This window comes from Arctopsyche grandis, chromosome 3 (assembly GCF_051622035.1).
Source record: "Arctopsyche grandis isolate Sample6627 chromosome 3, ASM5162203v2, whole genome shotgun sequence".
In the NCBI taxonomy this organism is placed as follows: domain Eukaryota; kingdom Metazoa; phylum Arthropoda; class Insecta; order Trichoptera; family Hydropsychidae; genus Arctopsyche; species Arctopsyche grandis.
Window position 1 is genome coordinate 13,676,224 of NC_135357.1, and position 17,925 is coordinate 13,694,148.

Sequence of the window (17,925 nt, forward strand, 5' to 3'; positions counted from 1 at the left end):
AATTACTTCCAAAATGCATCATCTTCATCAGAATCCTTAGGTACCGATATGTGAGAATTATTGCTGATTTCTATACTAGTCGATAAGATTAATTCATTAGATGTTGGGGAACCGATAGATGACTGATGCTCTCCAAATTCAATATTATTTTGATCATTTCCTTGATCTTCTTTAAGATAATCAATTTTATCATCTAACTCTTTTTTGTCATCAAAATCACTTTTTAATTTTGAAATAGGCTCTTGAGTATTATCGATTAACATTCCACTCGGATCTTCATTCCTTGATAATCGATCCTGTTTGTCTGAGACATCATCTGATGGTCTGTTTATATTTTCAACGTGATTATCATTTAATAAATTGTGGTCATCTCCAATCGTAATATCTTTAATTCCTTGTAAAATTATTTTAGAATTATCGTGACTCGATCCTTGTTCAGTTTCTGATTTTATATTTTTATTTAAATCATTTACAATTTCATGACTACTGCTAGATTGACTATCATTCACATTTTCCAAATAATTTATTTTCTCTATTACATTATCTTGGAAATCTTTCTTGTTAATTAAAGGATTTAACTGAATGGAAGATAAGGTTTCAACATTATTCGTATCGAATGTATCAGATATTTTATTAAATTCCTCACTGTCTAACTTCCTTACTTCATCAATATTTTTGAAAATAGTCTCAGAATTATTTATATTATTTTCATTTGATAACACGTGCAACGAATCATTATGTTTTGGTGAAACAACATTTTGAATATTACTACTATCATTTTTAATATGGATTATTTCATCAGTAGCCTTAACACAATCACCATTACTGGTTGCTATGAATACAGTTAAATTTTCATTCGAATGATTCTCATGATTTCCTTCCTGAGATGAATATTTATTATTATCAATTTTAATCACTTGTATATTATTGTCGGTCCCACTTTGTGTTAAATCATTCAAAATAGGCGAGGATCGCTTATTATCATGCTTAAAAATATCTTCAATATCATTATTACATTTGTTTTTATAGCTATTGACAGAAAAAGTTTTATTTTTAATTAATTCTATGTTTGAATCAGTTTTAGTTGAAGATGAATTAATGTTTTTCAAATTTAATTTAGCCCATTTCCGAACATTTGTCTTAATTTTTGAATTTGTATCTATTGATTCATGTGTGGGTCGTGACAGATTTTTTTTGTCGATTTTATCACTGAGCACTGTATGAGTTTGAGTGCACGAATCCAAAGGTTCATTACAAATAACAGGCACTAAATCTTCATCCGAAATTTTAAGGTCATCATCCATATTGTTGCCAAGTGCATTTGTCTTGTTTAAAGTTAATTGCTGTCGATTTTTAGAACTAGATAAACATTGTGGGGCTTGAAATTGATATTTTCTTTTATAAATTTCTTCTTTGGCAGATAAATGATCACCTAATAATTTTGAAGAAAGGTGTTTATGCGAATATCTAGTTCTAGGTGTATCTAATGGGGCAAAATTGTTGATATCGTTCAAAGAGCCTTTTTTATTAGTGATAAATCGCTGCTTTAATATATTCGCAAAAGCTCTTGGATTTTTAGAATTATACATGTTAATATCTTTCGAAATGGCAATGTAATTTTGAAGTATATCCCTGTCAAAACTCATTAGATGACCTTGGGCTCTTTCGGTGTTTAGATGAGTACTATTCACATAATCCATTGAATAATGTGAGTCGAAAGATTGTTCTATAAAAAATCAATTTGCTTTTCAGGATTAAAAATCAAAATAAAAATAAATTCATATGGAAAAAAATGTTTAAAATTTTCATTGTACTACCTCTTGTTTGATATTTCTCTCTCGATATTCTAATATCCTTCAAATGCTTCAACAGCAAAGAAGATGAAGATGCTGACAATGTGGTTTTTTCCAAGTTTTCATTTTTATTTGTAATATTGGAAATTTTCAGTTTAGAATCATCAATTTGTCGAAGTTTAAATGCCTTGTACGACTTGTCCAATTCTTCTCCCTCGCGCTCCAATCTGAAAATAGCATACTCATATACATAGATAATTTCATTATGGTATTTAATAAACATACAAAAATGGTATATTGAATGACGTATACTTACAATTTTAACGTTTCCTTAATTTTTTCCAATCCTTTATCAGTAAATTTGTAATCTGTTTTTTTGGGTTTTTCTTTTCTTTCATATTTATCCTCATTATTCAAAAAGCTTCTAAAAATACAGACAGGTTTTCATTATTGTATATTAATATTATTGTTAAACTAAATTAAAAAAAAATGATTTCTAATATAAAACCTGGATTTTTTCAATGTTAGTCCCTCCTGCTCAAATGGTGATTTACAATTTGCGTCAATCACTTTTTCCAATTGCAACAACTGATTGGACAATTCTTGAGCCTCGATACGAGCTTCGCTCACTTCTTTGCACATAGACGCGTGTTTCTTCAACAACTCCTTGATGTGATTTTGTTGCTAATCAAATATAAATAATCGCTTAATACATAATTGGTGATCACATTTTCATTCATCTTTAGCATCTTTTTGTACGTACCTGTTGACTATGGGATTTGAGTGAAACATTTTCACTCTGCAAATTTTTAAGTAGGTTTTGTAAAGAAGTAACAATTTGGATTCGATTTGAAGACGACTCTTTTTTATTGTATTCTGCAAATTTTGTTTGAATTTCAAAACTACCATATTTACTTGGTAATTCACTTTCACTTGGCAACATTTCACTTGAATTGGTTTTGTCATTTTCTCCAGATGTTTGATCTGAATTCATATGCATCGATGACTGATTCAATAACGATTGCGCTGTTGGTGATTTTTGAATGTTTTTTCTGCACAGTGAACAAACTTTATTTTGAAAATTGGGCGATTTCAATTCAGTTTGGCATTCAACTGAAGATGTTGTAATTTTTATATTTATTGATTTTTCTATTTCCATTATTTTTTTGTCATCTGTTGAGTATACTCCTTCCGATGAAGTAATTAAATTGTTATCAATTTGACATGCCACTGCATTTGTTTGTACCATAAGAGTTTGAGTAACTTTATTTGTAAACTTTTTAATCTGAGAACCAAATCTCTTATTTTCTGGGTCGATTGATTCATTTATTCCTGAGATTTGGGAAGAAAAATCATTTTTTTCTTTAAATACGTTTTGAGTATTTAAAGAAAATAGCTTATGATCCAACATGTTCTCCTGAAAATAAATGTGATATTTTGTGCGTTATGATGTCTTTGAAACGTGATCTTTGCTGTAAGTTTAAAATGTTGTAATAAAGAAAATATTCACAACCTTCTTCCGTAGTCGAGAAGATTGGTGTTGAACTGCTTTAATAGCTGCCTCCAGGGATGCTTGCTGCAATTCCATCAAAACTGATGAATTCATAGTTTTACTTTGAGCTACACTTCTGAAAAACAACAACACTTTTCAAATTGCAAATTATGTGAATATTTCTTAAATAGAAATAATTTCAAAAAACCTATATTCATCGAAAAGTTTTTTTCTCTCAATTTCAAGATCTTTCTGTAAATTCCTTTCAATTTCTATTTCTTTTAAGCGTTCTTTTTCCTGCACCCTCTGAAATTCAACCTCAAATTCTTTTAATAAATTATTTTGATAATCAATTTCCCGTTGTCTTAATTTCTCTCTTTCTTTTTTAAGTTTAAACGTCATTTCAGTTTCAATGCTTTTTAAATGATTTATGTATTTTTTTCGTTCATTCTTCTTAATAATTTCCAGCTCTTGATCAAATGCTATTTGCATTTTTTGATGTAACTACATATTGCAACAATAAAAAAATCGATTTGAAGACAATTTCCATAGATAAAAATTCAAAACACCACAAATAAAAATATATACATATATATACCTCATGTGCTGTTTGATTTGACATTGTATTTTCTTTAAAATCAGTATAAAGGAGATTGATTTCATCTGTTGTTTGAGTTATTTTGGTTTGGTAAGGTTGCTTTTGCACATCATTGACACCTAGAAGGATACCATATTCAGATCAACATGTTCAAAAATATTTATTTTTTTATATATGTATAATCATTGATTGGATTACGAATATTATTTACCTTTAAAATGTTTTTCTTTGCTCATCTCATTTGCTAATGTTGACATTGACCGAATCAAACATATTATTAACGTATCTTTTGACTTTGGGGCATTGTAATGTTCAAATATTTCTTGAACTTCACGAAAATCTTTCGAAAATCCTTAAAAATATTTTTAAAACCCTATGCATCACAGTTTACAAAATTATATCTAAAATGGTATTAATATATGTATAATTACCAAGAGTTTCTAAAATATCACAAACGTCTTCATCTAAAAATTTAAAAACGGCATCTTTGCGATCATCACATTCTGGTTTTGCAAAATTATGAGGTATTTGCTCAGGTAATATTGAAAGGGTGGGATCTTCCATACTAAATATCGACAATGCATATTGATATCCCTTGTAAAGTAAATATACATTTAGTCAATAATAATGAAAATTGAAAATAGTATTATATCAATTTTACATTGAATAACCATAAAAATAATCAACCTGTTGCAATAAATATTCGGCTATTAGTAAATTAATCGCTTTATACTTGGGCGAAAGACTGCGTTTAGACTTCTGATTGCTGGAAACTATTTGACCTGGGAAATGCAAAATTTATAAACACTGTTTAACAATAGAAACTCGAAATATTTCAGGTTAGGAATTTATTTACCAATTTCTGAGGCTTTCAAAACATCAATCATCTGACGGCGTAAATGTGTCTTCATCTCCGAAAATATTCCTTTTTCTTCTAACCAAGTCCATAATTTTCTTTGAAACTCTTCCGGAGTCATATTTTCAATACTTTCACTATTATTTTCGATCATATTCACGAAATTTGTCATTTTCCCATTCAACTAGGCTTTATTATCCTTTCTACTTCATAAAACGACATTCACAAAAAGTTTTCGTGGCTTTACTAAGTTTTGTTATGTGGTTACTTAGCAACGGTAGCATTTATCGACTGAACATAACCATACATTTCACCGACCATTACTCACTCATAAATCCTTTTTATCCATACTGTAGTAAAATAATAATTTACACCTAACCAAATATTTTTCCGGTCTCCCCCACGAGACCGAAAGTGAAACGCCCGAAAACGCAAATATCGGAAGGCAAAGATCGAAAATCGAAAGATCTCAAGTCGAAAAATCAAAAAAATAGGGTGCATGGTAAACGGTACTATGTATATATAATATATGTATATGAGTGGCATGCGGTGAAATTATCTCTTTTTGTCATACAGCCTTGTTTAATGTGCGCGCGCAGAATACGGGAGGAAAAGCCTGTTCCTCTTGTATCCTGCTTGCGCAAATCAAGTGAGTATGTACGACGGGGGGACACCCTTTTTTTATCTTTCAATTTTCGATCTTTGCGTTTTCGGGCGTTTCACTTTCGGTCCCGTGAGGTAGACCCATATTTTTCATATTTAAATCTTAGTTATTAACCTAAAATAATAAATTTTCAAGAATTTGGAATACATGTATTCGAATACTCAATACATATATATTGTAATTTTTAATTACTATACTTTAGTGGTTAGTGTTTCACTATTTAATTGAGTCAATGATAAGTCAGATTTTTTTTATTATTTTGTACAGATAAAAACCCATTTCAGTAAATCATATAATATAAATAATAATAATAAAAGAAAACAGTATCATCATATAATTAACCTTAAATAATACTCTTATACTTGAAATATAACAAACTCGGATTGGTTCATTTTAAATAAAATTCATTAAGGTTAAAACTTATTTATTTGCACAAATATACAAAATACATGAGAAAAAATAAGGATTATATATATAAATTATATATTTACATACATATGAATGTTCATATGATTGTGTGAAGTGGGAGTGCATGTGGAGGGTTCTTATAGAAATGGGTTTTCTGGCACACCTCGTAAATCTGTCTATATCAGGACAATTTTACATTAACAATCGTAAACAAGCTGTTAACGTCAAAACTTCAAATCCACAAGGGTGCATTTTGTCTCCAATGCTGTTCAATATATTTTTTCCCTTAATGCAACGGGAAGTACATAATGAGAAGGCCGCTTGATGATTGGGGAGGGAGGAGCAAAAATTGGGGGTAAAAGCATATCTAATCTTAGATACGCTGATAATACCACTCTCATAGCCAACTCTGAAGAGGAAATAGCGGATCTGCACTGTCGTCTGCAACGTGATAGCAGAATACTAAGACTCGAGATGAACAAAGCGAAAACTAAAATTATGATGGTGGATCAGAATGCTCTATCTAATCTGAAAGTCGTACACGGATTAATTTACATCGGATTAACGTTATTGAACGACGGAGGGCGCGAGACTGAAATAAAACACCGGATAGGCATGGCGAAAAGTTCAATGTCGAAACTGAGCAAAATTTCCAAAGACCAGAGCATCACCGTGTCTACAAAAATGCGTCTGGTCTTCCCCGTATTCCTATATGGAAGGTGCGAGCTTGAGAAAGGTAGAGAATAAACACTTGAAATAATTACAATAAGAAATATGCATCGGCAGTGAGATGCTGGTGCTGGAGACGGATGCTTAGGATCCCCTGAACAGCGATAATAATCAATGCCACCATTCTGCAAGAGCTGGGGGTCAGCGATAGATTATCGTACATCTGTTTGAGGCGTGACCAGGATAAACGGAAAAAATTGGTTGTTCTGGGAAGCGTTGAGTAAAAACGGGGGAAGAGGAAGATCCCTAACGGTATGGAGTAACCAGGTCAGGGCTGCTACTAGGAAAACTGCAGTTTAGTAACTGCGAACTGCGGGATGTCGAGAGGACTGGAAGACCACAATGAGCCGCATTGTGGAAGCCAGAAGACAGTAAAGTCACAACTCTCAAGCATAAGGAAAGCGACAACAAAGAGACAAAAATATATATTCAATTTGACAGCTTCGCACTGAGCTCAAAGGTTCCATACTTTACCTAAAAAAAAATATTAATAACTTACTATTTTTATAAATTACAATATCTTCTGAAGTCGAATATGTATGTATGTACATGTCTCAGTCAAAATTGAATGTACTAAAAAATGTTGGATTTGACATAATACTCTTTTATCAATGCATTACTAAATACAAACGTGGTATTTTGTATTAGATGTTTAGTATCATATTAGTCGCAAAATAAAACAGAATTTGTGTACTAAAAAGCGTAAAAAATATTCAATATTTGAGATCAGATAAAAATAATACCTATGTAAGTTCATTCATACCTGCACAATTATTATTCAAATGTTAAATTCGGTAGATGTCGACGCATCTTTCTTATTGTAATTATCAGTCGTTATAAAATCTCTGAAAAAAAATTACCATATTACAATTCATATACATATGTATGTAGTATATATAAATTTAAAAATATTATTACGATGTATCTACTCCTGCTTTGTTCGATGACTCAACATGCTTAGTTTTCTCTTCTAAGCAAGTTTGTTGGTGTAAGTCATCGTTTTCTCCTATACTTTCTATAAAAACATTCTCACTGCATATTTCTTCTCTGAATCTCACAATTCTTTCTATATTATTCATTTTTCTGCATTTTACCTTAAGATCATCAGCTGGAGGACCGGAAATTTTTCTTTTTAATTTTAATTCTCTGCGGTAACTCACCACTGTTTGGGTTTCTGAATCAACTTTTGTCATTTGATTACCAAATTCATTTTCAGAGTTGCAATTTTCGTTTTTAATAGTTGACAACATATTTTTATCTTTAGTATTATACTCCGTTAATATATCCAATACTACTATATTAGATGTATTTGAGTTTGAATTATTTACAGGCTTTCCAAAAGAAATAGGAAAAAAGTATTTGTTGATAGTATTGTAATTTTTTGGGTTGAATTTCTTTTTAATAACAGATTTTTTATTTTTTACACACTCTAGTTCAGTGTTGGAAATTTGGAGTCTCTTGTGTTTGTAAGGATCTAATTCAAAAAAATATTTGTCTATTGCATTATTCAACTTTCGAGAATGTTTGGCAATTTCAAAGAGACGTTTATTACATATAAAATTATTTTCGCTTTTTATTGTGACATCTTCAATAGAAGTAGCACAGCTTTTTTGCGTTGCTGTTCTACTTACTAAACACAACTTATCCGTATTTATTTCTGTATATTTTTTGGCACCATCTAGATTCGATAAGGATGTGGCAAAACAATCATTCGAGGTCTCTTCGTTGTTTTCTTTTTTAATACATATTTCAGTATTAACATTTTCAATTTTAATAATCGCATTACCATTAGACGATAAATGGGATTGTTTGCATAAATCTTTAGTATTATTATGAGCATTGTTTTCTGAATGTATGTGTCTACCATTGTTAATTGAACAATGCTCAAAAATTTCAGAAATATGTTTTTCATCACTGTTGTTCAACTGATTTACATCAACTAATTTTTTGTCTGACGTTGATAGCACAATAGATTTCTTTTTAGCATCGAAAATGAATTGTTCATCAGAATTCGAATCATCCTTCATTGAAAAAATATTTTCTGGAACTAAAATTTATAAATATTAAAACCAAAAGAAAGCAATTATTTATCAGCATAAATCAAGTAAAAATATATTACTTTTAGTAAAAATTGATGGATTTTCAATAAAAGTATCATCAATTTTATCCAGTTCTTCAATGTCGGAATCATCTAAAACTTTAAGAAATATTTAATATTTTCTTTAACAGGTTATTAAATTGAATTAAAATGGAAAATATTTTTACCATTCACATCATCAGACTCATCAGTTGTTATAGATTCTTTTGTTGAATTTTTATATTTCAATGATTTAATAATGTCAGTGCATAAATCACATTCATAAAAATTGTTAGTAGTACCAACACATTCCCAATGAGTGGCATTTGACCCACAGCAATTACAAATAGCTATTTCCCATCTATAGATCAAATTATAAAATATAACGCACACATTTATAATGTAATCCAAACGTCAAAACTACACACTATATTTCTTTCCGACCTTTTAGACCCATGGTAAGTTCTTCCTTCTGGACAGAGACAAATTGGTATACTACAAGTGGAAGGTCTTTCTAATAATTCAGCAAATGCTCCATTTTCTAGCTCCCAAGATGCATCCCTAAAAAAATTTTAACTTAACATTTTGTCTGAAAAAAAATTCTCAAGAAAATTAAAGTAAGCATTTACCGAGATGGGATATGTATACCGAATTTGTATAAGGCATCAATGAATACAGTACTATTATTGCATAATGGACACTTCAGGAAATATTCTCCCACAGACTGGGCAAGTTTCTGTAATATAATTTCATGAATAAAAATATGTAATATATATATATATATATATATATATGTATATATATATATATATATATATATATATATATATGTATGTATATATATATATATATATATATATATATATATATATATATATATATATATATATATATATATATATATATATATATATATATATATATATATATATATATATGTATATATATAATATAATATCAATAAGTCCAACCTTCAAACAGTTGCGATGAAACCATTGATTTCCTTTGCAACACGGTGGCCAAAATGTATTAACCAAAGGATATGGTTCTACACTTTCATAACAAATGCTACATGCTGTATCTGAATCTAATGAATAAATATAAAAAGTAAATTTAATATAAACTTTTAAATAATAAATAAAAATAATTTTTAAATCCATATTTGTTTTCCTACGTGTAATTATTTTAGTAGTATCGTTACGTTTTTCGTAATGTTTACTAGTTTTATTTTGAATATTGACTCTTTCCAGAACAACAGTTGGTATTTTTCTCTGAGCAAGTATATATTTTGGAATATCTTGATTTACTCGATGGTTTAAACAAAATGACCTGAAAAAAAATTATATTAAGCATCAATTAAGTAAAATGATGAAATTGTATCTAGAAAAAAAAATCTTTAATATAAACTCACTGAAATGTTTTATAGAACAAAAACAATGCACCATTCCGTACACCACATGTCATATGATAAACTTTTCTACATGACCTATGGCAGCAAAACACAGTTGCTTCGTGTAAATTGCAATAAACGCAACGCTTTAAAAAACAAGTTTAAATTTGCATTATAAAAAAATGACGAAAATCGTCATTATATAAAGTAATAGTAATAGTGATACCTTTCTTTGGGCCGCTTTCAGTTCTCTCATAATATCAGTATATAAAAATCCAAAAACGCCATCTCTATCTTTGCCATTTTGAATCAAAGTTGTTGAAAAAAGCTGAAGTATATTTGAAAATTATTTTAAAATAATAATAATAAATTAAATATAATTGCATTAAAAATACGTATATGTGTATATTACAAGGCAAAAATAATGGCAGGTGATTGAACTTATCGTATATATAGGGCCATATTCCAGCTCATTGTCAACTGTTGAATGACAGAAACGGCACGGTAAAGACGAGTTTCGGCGCAAATAACCTTTTGCAGGCTTTCCCATATTATTTGACAATCTAAATAAAGATAGATAGACATAAATTAGATTCAGCACAATTTTTTTAATAATAAAAGACAATTGAACAAATTAAAATTTAATAAAAGCATGATTGTAAATAAATAACTGGCTATAAATAATAATAAGATTGGTGAAAGTCAAATAATAAAATATTTAAGAGGGCTGTACACCCGAAACCTTAATTTTGTTGCCGTTCCTTTCTTCGATATATATATATTGAGTGAATGTATATGTTGAGTGAATGCGACAATATATATCAATATATGTACATATATATTGAGTGAATGCGACAGTTGCGCTTCGACCAGATAAAATGTATTTGAAATTGACAAAATCGATGTTTCGTATTGTCCTATTTTCTCCTCCGAAACTGGACCAATTTTTAAAAAAAATTCATCATCGGTATGAGAAAGATATTTTCTGTGCAACTATGCGCGTATTTTTTTTTAAATCGACCGTTAAATAAGTACGCTGGACTCTTTTCGTGGGTGTAAAAAAGAGGCGATTTTATTGATGTTTGACGGCTCCTAGCTCCTATAAAAAATAACTAATCAAAAAAATAAAACGATAGATGCATCCCAATGGTGGATATCCATAGCATATTAAAAAATAATTTATCTAGTGCCATAATTGAGGAAGGGAGAAGTCTAATACGTTTGTATGGACAATGCACTGGTGTCCAGCCTAAGTAAAAAAAAAAACGCTTCAAATTTTAAATGAGAATTTAATCGGTTAAAAGATTTTGGTATGATATTAAGTCAGAAACTCACCCTTGGATCTAAATAAATGATGTTATTTAACTACAGTCAAAGGAATGTATATATGAGCATGCATTAATCAACACCAAGCAACATACCGTTCGGTGTATTTTGCAATCATATACATATGTATATTTATGACAATAATTATCAGATAACTTTAAAAAGGTAAATGTAATACAAGCTAGACATTAATTGTGGCCTATTCAAATTCAACATCTAAGGAAATATGATAGTTTTGTAACCTGAATCGAAGAGGCGAGGAACCCGAGAAAGCTGAGTAGACTAACCAAGCGGAGATTTGGCGGGAAACTGGCGCTTCTGTCACTTGACCACACTTCTGTATACCAACGTATTATTATTGACCATAGCCACTCTTACCGATAAATCTAGAAGAGAAAGATAATCGGGATGATAACTGATTGCAGTGAAAGAAAGGCACTGGCAATGTTCCTGGTGTAGTATCGTATTTACGGATCCATTCCGTTTTTTTACATACCTCCTTTGCATTTCATTTCTTTACTACAACAAGTTTATTTATGTTCTCGATTGGTGCAAGTTTTTTTTTTAAATATGACGCGGGCCCAGAGAAGTGTTATACAATAAAGTGCCCTAAGGCATCAAAAGTGTCGACAGTTGCGGTGTGGCTGTGGCCACACTCCGTTCGTGAAAAAAAGTCTATTAATTAAAAGCTGGCGCGTAGGCACGATGTTCTGACTCTTTCTCGCGCGCGGACACGCTTACGAGCGTGACAGAGACAACTATTATTACTAATTATAGTACTGTGAACGCGTTTGACACAGGGTATTTGTTCAAAAAGGCACTTCTATTGTATAACACTTCTCTGCGCGGGCCCTGGTTATTAGCATCGGATGGCAGACCTCTCTTATGAGACTTAATTGTAACGATTGTATTGGGCTTCTTGATATTGGCTAAGTCACGTTATCTCGTGGTCATCCCGTGGGTATAAGCAAGCACGACAATTGCATTTCATTATAATAAAAAAAAATAAAAGTTCTCTGATCACTATTTTACAAATGCATATTTAAAAAAATCATATTAGTGGTTCATAGGATTTGAAATTATGAATTTAGTGGTCCGTGAGGTACGAAAGGCTGCCAATCTCTGGTCTAGGAACGTTACTGCATTTTTCTCTCACACCAAGGACGGGTCCAGAGGGGGGCGATGGGAGCAATCACCCCCCCCTAAATTTCATTGCTGTTCGAAAATTATATATTGATTTAAAATATTTTTGTCGCGGTGTAAAAAATAGTTGTCTTTTTTTGTTAGCTGGACAGTCAATGCGCCAAACAGTTGTTATTTGTCAAGTGTCAGGTGCAACCTGGGTGATTCCCAGATTCTAGGAAGTAAAGGTCTGACCGCACTATGCGTCTGTGACACGACACGGAGGTGCGCGGCCAAATATTGTTTGTATTGAGATTATATGAGATAGAACGCACTACGCGTCACGCGACAGTTTTCACAGACAGTCACACGCCTTTTGTGATTCGGTGATTATTGGTCACAAAGTCACTAAAATCTCTATAACGGAACATCTGGCAGCCGAAAAGTCCATCATACTAACTAGAACTTGAGTACCAAATATTGCGTATTCGCGATTGTAATGACAAATTATCTTTGTGACCACCGCAATGTGACTAATAATCCAATTACCGCCTTTTGTATCAACTTTGCCGTGTCGTGTCGTTCTGCAGCAGGTCGTGGTCGCATAGTGCAGTCTAGCCTTAAGAGCGACATGGATGGAGACAAATTCTCAATAGTATTAAAAAAGTGAATCGATACATTGTTTTAAATATTAATTTCAATACAATATTCATTGGATTTGTCCTTGTCTCATACATATTTACCTTTTTGCGCACGAAGTTTTTATAACGGGGTACGATTAACTTCAAGAGCAGACATTAGTCATTGTGATAAATCCAGTGATTAATAATTTATTTGTTTGATTATTAAAAACAAAAACGTACAGAATTACAATATTTTTTCAAAACATCGACACCAAAAAAGTTTCTACATATTTATTTATCCATTATATATAAACCCCAACCATACATAGGTGCCACTACAGTTTGCCTGAGGTGATACTTACGATTAAAATTTTATAACTACATAAGTACCAATACCATCATTATTATTCAATAAGTATGAGTTGAAAACACTATAAAACAACTCTCGCCACTCAACTTTTCCACTGCAAAAATCGCTATAGCAGCTCCGTCATATGTAGATGTTTCTCTTCCCAATTCATCGAGCAAAACTTAATAGTTGGTTGCAGTGCGCCTCAATTCAACTAGGAAGTGTCGACTGTCTCGACATTACACCGTCATCATAATCGTCTTGCAAAAATGTTGATATATGTAATTGATGTGAATCAACAATTGTGAAACACTGAAGATTTTATTCAATCTATTGAATAAACCTTTCACTTTCACTTATTTTAATACGATACTATTAAATTATTTAAAAATTAAAATCTTTCATAATAATAATAATCGGCTAATCTAATTAAATAATGTAATGAAACTAGTTTTTAGATTCATTTATTTTATTACAAAAACATTGGTAACTTAATATTCCATACAATGGAACATTTCAATATTATTTAATTTCCACTGATATAAAAAAAAACTATATGTACCTACATATAACGATTCAGAACTAACACTGGCGTGATCACAATTTAATGTCATCTCCACATGGAGACTGCTCTGTGTAGAAATATGTATACTAAAAATAATATCCTGATCAATGATACAAATTAGATTTTTCTGTTGGACGCCAAAGGTCCATAATGCGGTCCTATATTCCTCTCTGCTCCCTTTTTTAATTTTAATATTTTCAGTAGAAATATATTTAAAAAATCTTGTTACTAAACAAATATTTTTACTATCGTAAAGGAAAGTTCTCTCTAATATCATGAAAACATAAATGACTTCCTTTCCCAGAAATGCCTTGTGAATAATTGAGATTGCTAATAAAACCTAAATTTGTGTATTTTTTACACATTTCCGAGTTTAAAATACATAGGACCACAATTATGGTCTAAAGTTGTCGACTATTTGAATTTCAAAGATAAAATACAGATTTAGTGAACATAAGCACAATTAAAATCAAGCGAATTACCATAGTTTTTTCCTATTCGGTGACTAACAAATTCATATAAAAATAAACACAAAAATTTTAAAAACTACCAGGGAAAATAGTTGATTTGTTCTTATCTATCATTCTAGGATATTGCTAATTATCTCGTCGACTTATTTGATCCTAAACTTATTCTAATACGTTCATTAAAAAAGAAGTTGAACCGAATATCGATTCTGAATAAATGGCTGCCCCTTAAAAATATAGTTAAATATTCAATAGAATATTTAAAATACAGAATCATATTTGATTTCATTAAAAAATATCACATATAATAGTTAGATCATAATACAAAACGATACATGCATATGGTGTACAACTGCATGAAGATCAATTTGGTTTAATTTGTTTCTTGGTCTTTGGTTTGCGTTTTCTTTTTTTGCGCATAGCTTAATGCTTGCTTGTCAAATTCTAATGGCATAATACCAAGATCACCGCTGTAACGATTTTTGGCAACTTGAAGATATTTTTTACCTTTGATTGCCGTCAATCTCTTGTCTTGAATAATTAATACATTATCTGCTTCTTGAGATGCTTTGGCACTTCCAAAAATTGAATTGGTTGATAAATCATCAACATCTCTTTCCTAAAATAATGAAGCAGCTGTTTGATTTACAACAAAATTTGCAATTCTTTCTTTAAATAAAATTGTATTTCTCACTTTTCTAGGATGCATGACTAGTGTTACATGGCAGTTTGTTTTGGTAGCAAACGTTCTGAATGCTGCTATGACAGCATCTTGTCTCCAAAAACGTTCAGAATGCTTGGAAGGTTCATCACCAATGCCCAACATAAACTGCACGTTATCAATTACAACATGGGCTATATCATGAACATAAGTTGCATGTTGAACGGCCTAAAACAAAAAAATACGTTTATATGCTAAGAGATCACGACATAATAATTTTAAATAGAAACTCAACACTACATTAGAATCTACATATACATGCCTCCATTACATCTTTAATAGATTGCTGACCATGAAACATAAGAAAATAAAAAGGAAGATTTTGAAACCAATCTGCATACCTGAAAAATAATAATTAAATAGCTTTCAATCAACTATTTAACTTTAAAAATATAATTAAAAATAATATCATACTCATCAAATTTGTCCAAATTTTCTTCTAATGGAAATCCAGCAAGTTGTTGTAACATTGTCCTTGCTAATCTTGCATTTCTTATTTCAAAACTTCCCCACAAAGTGTTTACCTAAAAATATTATATAAAATATAATTTTAGCTTTTTTTACTACATACACATGTACAATAATAGTATTAATGGTCCTACTCCTTGCAAAGCTAAATCTAAAGAATATTCGCTACAAAATGTAGTTTTCCCACATCCTGTTGGACCAGTTAAAACAGTTAATTCTCCTCGTCTGTGTCCACGAAGCAACCTATTTAAAGTAGGGTATCTTTTCCATTTTAAACCTTGAACCTTAAATGAATAACAAGTAACTATGTACTTTCTAAAATAATTTTATATTAATTTAAATAGCCTTTCTTATACTTTATCAATATTCTGTAAGTCGGAAAGTACATCTTCACGTAAATTTTTAAAAGTTATAATTGATTTATGCCACAGAGGATGAGCTGAAGAAATGATACTTTTAAGATCCATTTGTTGCCTTAAAGCTTCTCTAGCGGATGGTTGTACATCGGTAGCTCTTAAAATGGTACAAAATATTAAAGTTAAATCCAAGCTGGGATATATGTACATATGTATATTTAATACAAAATTTAACATAAAAAAAAGAAAATTAACCTGACAATCAAGCACCGTGCTTCCCCCAATTTTCGAGTAAGATTTCTCACATGTTCAATAGTGTCAACACCAATCCACAGTGTGAGTTTGGGCCATTTCTCCAAAGCTGGTAATACTTGCTGTGGTAAATTTCCGACCCCATATGGTAAACATATAGCACCACCTTAAATGATATTATTAATTTAATTATAAAAAATAAAACAAATTTATAATATATGTATTTCAAGTAAAAATGCATTAACCAGGTAATTTTTGTGAAGCTATTGACAATGCATCATTTATACTTGGTACAATAGTAACCGGGTGCTCTTTAGAAAATGGTCGACTTCCTTTTAAATAAAAAAGACCACCACAGTCATTGTGAGGTACCGTTATCTCACTCATTGATCCATTTTCAATCTTTTTATAACCTACTACTTGTGCTGAAGCATTTTGAAGAGGGAAGTATATAGTGTTATTATCTAACGATATTCTTACATCGGCCAGTAATTTGGAAGCGTCAGGAAAAACCTATAACATTTTCAAAATTTACATAAATAATGTATTAACGAAATCAATATTCAAATTAAAAAAAAAAATTACAGGAAAGTCGAATAGATTCAATATCTCATCCAATCTGTTATTTTCTATGTTAGACAATGGAACAGTTTCTTGAGTAAGGTCATGCCAAACTTTTATAAAACTTTCATTTATTTTTACTATACTTTCAGCAATATTTGTATTTATCCAATCCTTTGGATGTTTCATAACATGTTCCAAAGAACTCCATTGTCCTGAATTATCGCACGTCGTACAAAGAAAGAAACCTAATACAAAATATTGAAAATATTTATCATGATTTCAAATATACGTGCAATCTCGTGCATTGAGAACTATTTATATATGTACAATATTACCAGTGACTTTATTTATATAAGCAGATCCAATAGAAGGCTTTCCTAAACTTTTACATATTGGGCATTTTGTTAAAAGACAAGTAAAACCATCATCAACAGAGAAACCGTGCAATCTTAAGGATCGACGCATGTCAGATACAGATACTGAAGGCAAATCAACATTAACTGCATTGTGTATTTGTCGATAATTGAGGGAACGTTCGAAAACTGATGGACTATAAATTTTTTTTTGTTTATCATAAGAGAATTTATATCTCAAATATGATAGAGATTTTTTAGTCATTGACATCTATAATTTTGTACAAAATCAGTTTTTCACAATTTATACAAATAATATCATCTGAAATACAAAAAAAAAATGACTAAAATAATATATTCCATAAAATAAGTTTAGATAATTTTAATATGATTTACTCTAAGTCCAGCACATTGGATGATACACATAACCCCAAACAAAGACCCGCTCAAAATACTGTCATTCGGAATATTGCCATCTATCAAAATTCAACGTAATACTGCCAGTACAAAAATTATTGGTTTTATATATGTTTCATTGGCTACGTCCACACTACCGATATCTACACCCGATACACCCGATATTTAGGAATTTTTCCATAACCAGTTCCTAAATAACAACCACAGGTTGCAATATTCGATTAGGTAATTGGATTAGTAATTGGATTATTAGTCACATTGCGATCGCCCAAAAGACAATTTTTGCCATGAAAATCGCGAATACGGAATATTTGGCAATAGAGTTCTCGTTAGTA

At 30.6% G+C, this 17,925-nt stretch overlaps 4 protein-coding genes across 4 annotated transcripts; 1 reads left to right on the plus strand and 3 right to left on the minus strand.

Moving 5' to 3' along the window:
• Positions 1–2: 2 nt before the first annotated feature.
• LOC143909122 (uncharacterized) lies at positions 3–5,093 on the minus strand. Its single transcript, XM_077427023.1, has 13 exons — positions 4,740–5,093; positions 4,571–4,665; positions 4,315–4,477; positions 4,095–4,235; positions 3,884–4,002; positions 3,494–3,789; positions 3,307–3,421; positions 2,557–3,210; positions 2,302–2,477; positions 2,110–2,217; positions 1,818–2,020; positions 770–1,726; positions 3–661 (listed from the first exon to the last, which is right to left on the minus strand). The coding sequence occupies exons 1-13, from the start codon at positions 4,909–4,911 to the stop codon at positions 3–5; spliced, it is 3,858 nt and encodes a 1,285-aa protein (XP_077283149.1). The 5' UTR covers positions 4,912–5,093.
• A 1,042-nt stretch (positions 5,094–6,135) lies between these two features.
• On the plus strand, positions 6,136–6,558 carry LOC143909123 (uncharacterized). Its single transcript, XM_077427024.1, has one exon. It carries the CDS (start codon positions 6,136–6,138, stop codon positions 6,556–6,558), a length of 423 nt encoding a protein of 140 aa, XP_077283150.1.
• A 738-nt stretch (positions 6,559–7,296) lies between these two features.
• On the minus strand, positions 7,297–11,693 carry LOC143908954 (uncharacterized). The gene is made up of 12 exons (XM_077426815.1): positions 11,576–11,693; positions 10,420–10,570; positions 10,234–10,335; positions 10,029–10,153; positions 9,792–9,946; positions 9,589–9,704; positions 9,247–9,353; positions 9,062–9,178; positions 8,806–8,978; positions 8,660–8,737; positions 7,459–8,587; positions 7,297–7,385 (listed from the first exon to the last, which is right to left on the minus strand). The coding sequence occupies exons 2-12, from the start codon at positions 10,555–10,557 to the stop codon at positions 7,319–7,321; spliced, it is 2,307 nt and encodes a 768-aa protein (XP_077282941.1). The 5' UTR covers positions 10,558–10,570; positions 11,576–11,693; the 3' UTR covers positions 7,297–7,318.
• Positions 11,694–13,882: 2,189 nt separating this feature from the next.
• Positions 13,883–17,651, minus strand: mtDNA-helicase (mitochondrial DNA helicase). Its single transcript, XM_077446567.1, has 11 exons — positions 17,570–17,651; positions 17,156–17,495; positions 16,842–17,065; positions 16,502–16,769; positions 16,260–16,422; positions 16,005–16,161; positions 15,783–15,932; positions 15,595–15,704; positions 15,443–15,521; positions 15,154–15,348; positions 13,883–15,078 (listed from the first exon to the last, which is right to left on the minus strand). Exons 2-11 carry the CDS (start codon positions 17,442–17,444, stop codon positions 14,833–14,835), a joined length of 1,881 nt encoding a protein of 626 aa, XP_077302693.1. The 5' UTR covers positions 17,445–17,495; positions 17,570–17,651; the 3' UTR covers positions 13,883–14,832.
• Between the last annotated feature and the right edge of the window lie 274 nt (positions 17,652–17,925).

What these genes read in the sequence shown, in the direction of transcription:
- LOC143909122 (XM_077427023.1), bottom strand. Translation starts at nt 4,911, where the DNA reads ATGACAAATTTCGTGAATATGATCGAAAATAATAGTGAAAGTATTGAA. An exon ending in TGATATTTTAGAAACTCTTG is followed by an intron (nt 4,236 to 4,314) that starts GTAATTATACAT and finishes AATATTTTTAAG; the next exon opens with GATTTTCGAAAGATTTTCGT. An exon ending in AAACTTTTCGATGAATATAG is followed by an intron (nt 3,422 to 3,493) that starts GTTTTTTGAAAT and finishes GTTGTTTTTCAG; the next exon opens with AAGTGTAGCTCAAAGTAAAA.
- LOC143909123 (XM_077427024.1), top strand. Translation starts at nt 6,136, where the DNA reads ATGATTGGGGAGGGAGGAGCAAAAATTGGGGGTAAAAGCATATCTAAT.
- LOC143908954 (XM_077426815.1), bottom strand. Translation starts at nt 10,557, where the DNA reads ATGGGAAAGCCTGCAAAAGGTTATTTGCGCCGAAACTCGTCTTTACCG. An exon ending in CCTGCCATTATTTTTGCCTT is followed by an intron (nt 10,336 to 10,419) that starts GTAATATACACA and finishes AATATACTTCAG; the next exon opens with CTTTTTTCAACAACTTTGAT. An exon ending in ACTTACCATGGGTCTAAAAG is followed by an intron (nt 8,979 to 9,061) that starts GTCGGAAAGAAA and finishes TTTGATCTATAG; the next exon opens with ATGGGAAATAGCTATTTGTA.
- mtDNA-helicase (XM_077446567.1), bottom strand. Translation starts at nt 17,444, where the DNA reads ATGTCAATGACTAAAAAATCTCTATCATATTTGAGATATAAATTCTCT. An exon ending in TGAATCTATTCGACTTTCCT is followed by an intron (nt 16,770 to 16,841) that starts GTAATTTTTTTT and finishes AAAATGTTATAG; the next exon opens with GTTTTTCCTGACGCTTCCAA. An exon ending in TAGTCATGCATCCTAGAAAA is followed by an intron (nt 15,079 to 15,153) that starts GTGAGAAATACA and finishes TCATTATTTTAG; the next exon opens with GAAAGAGATGTTGATGATTT.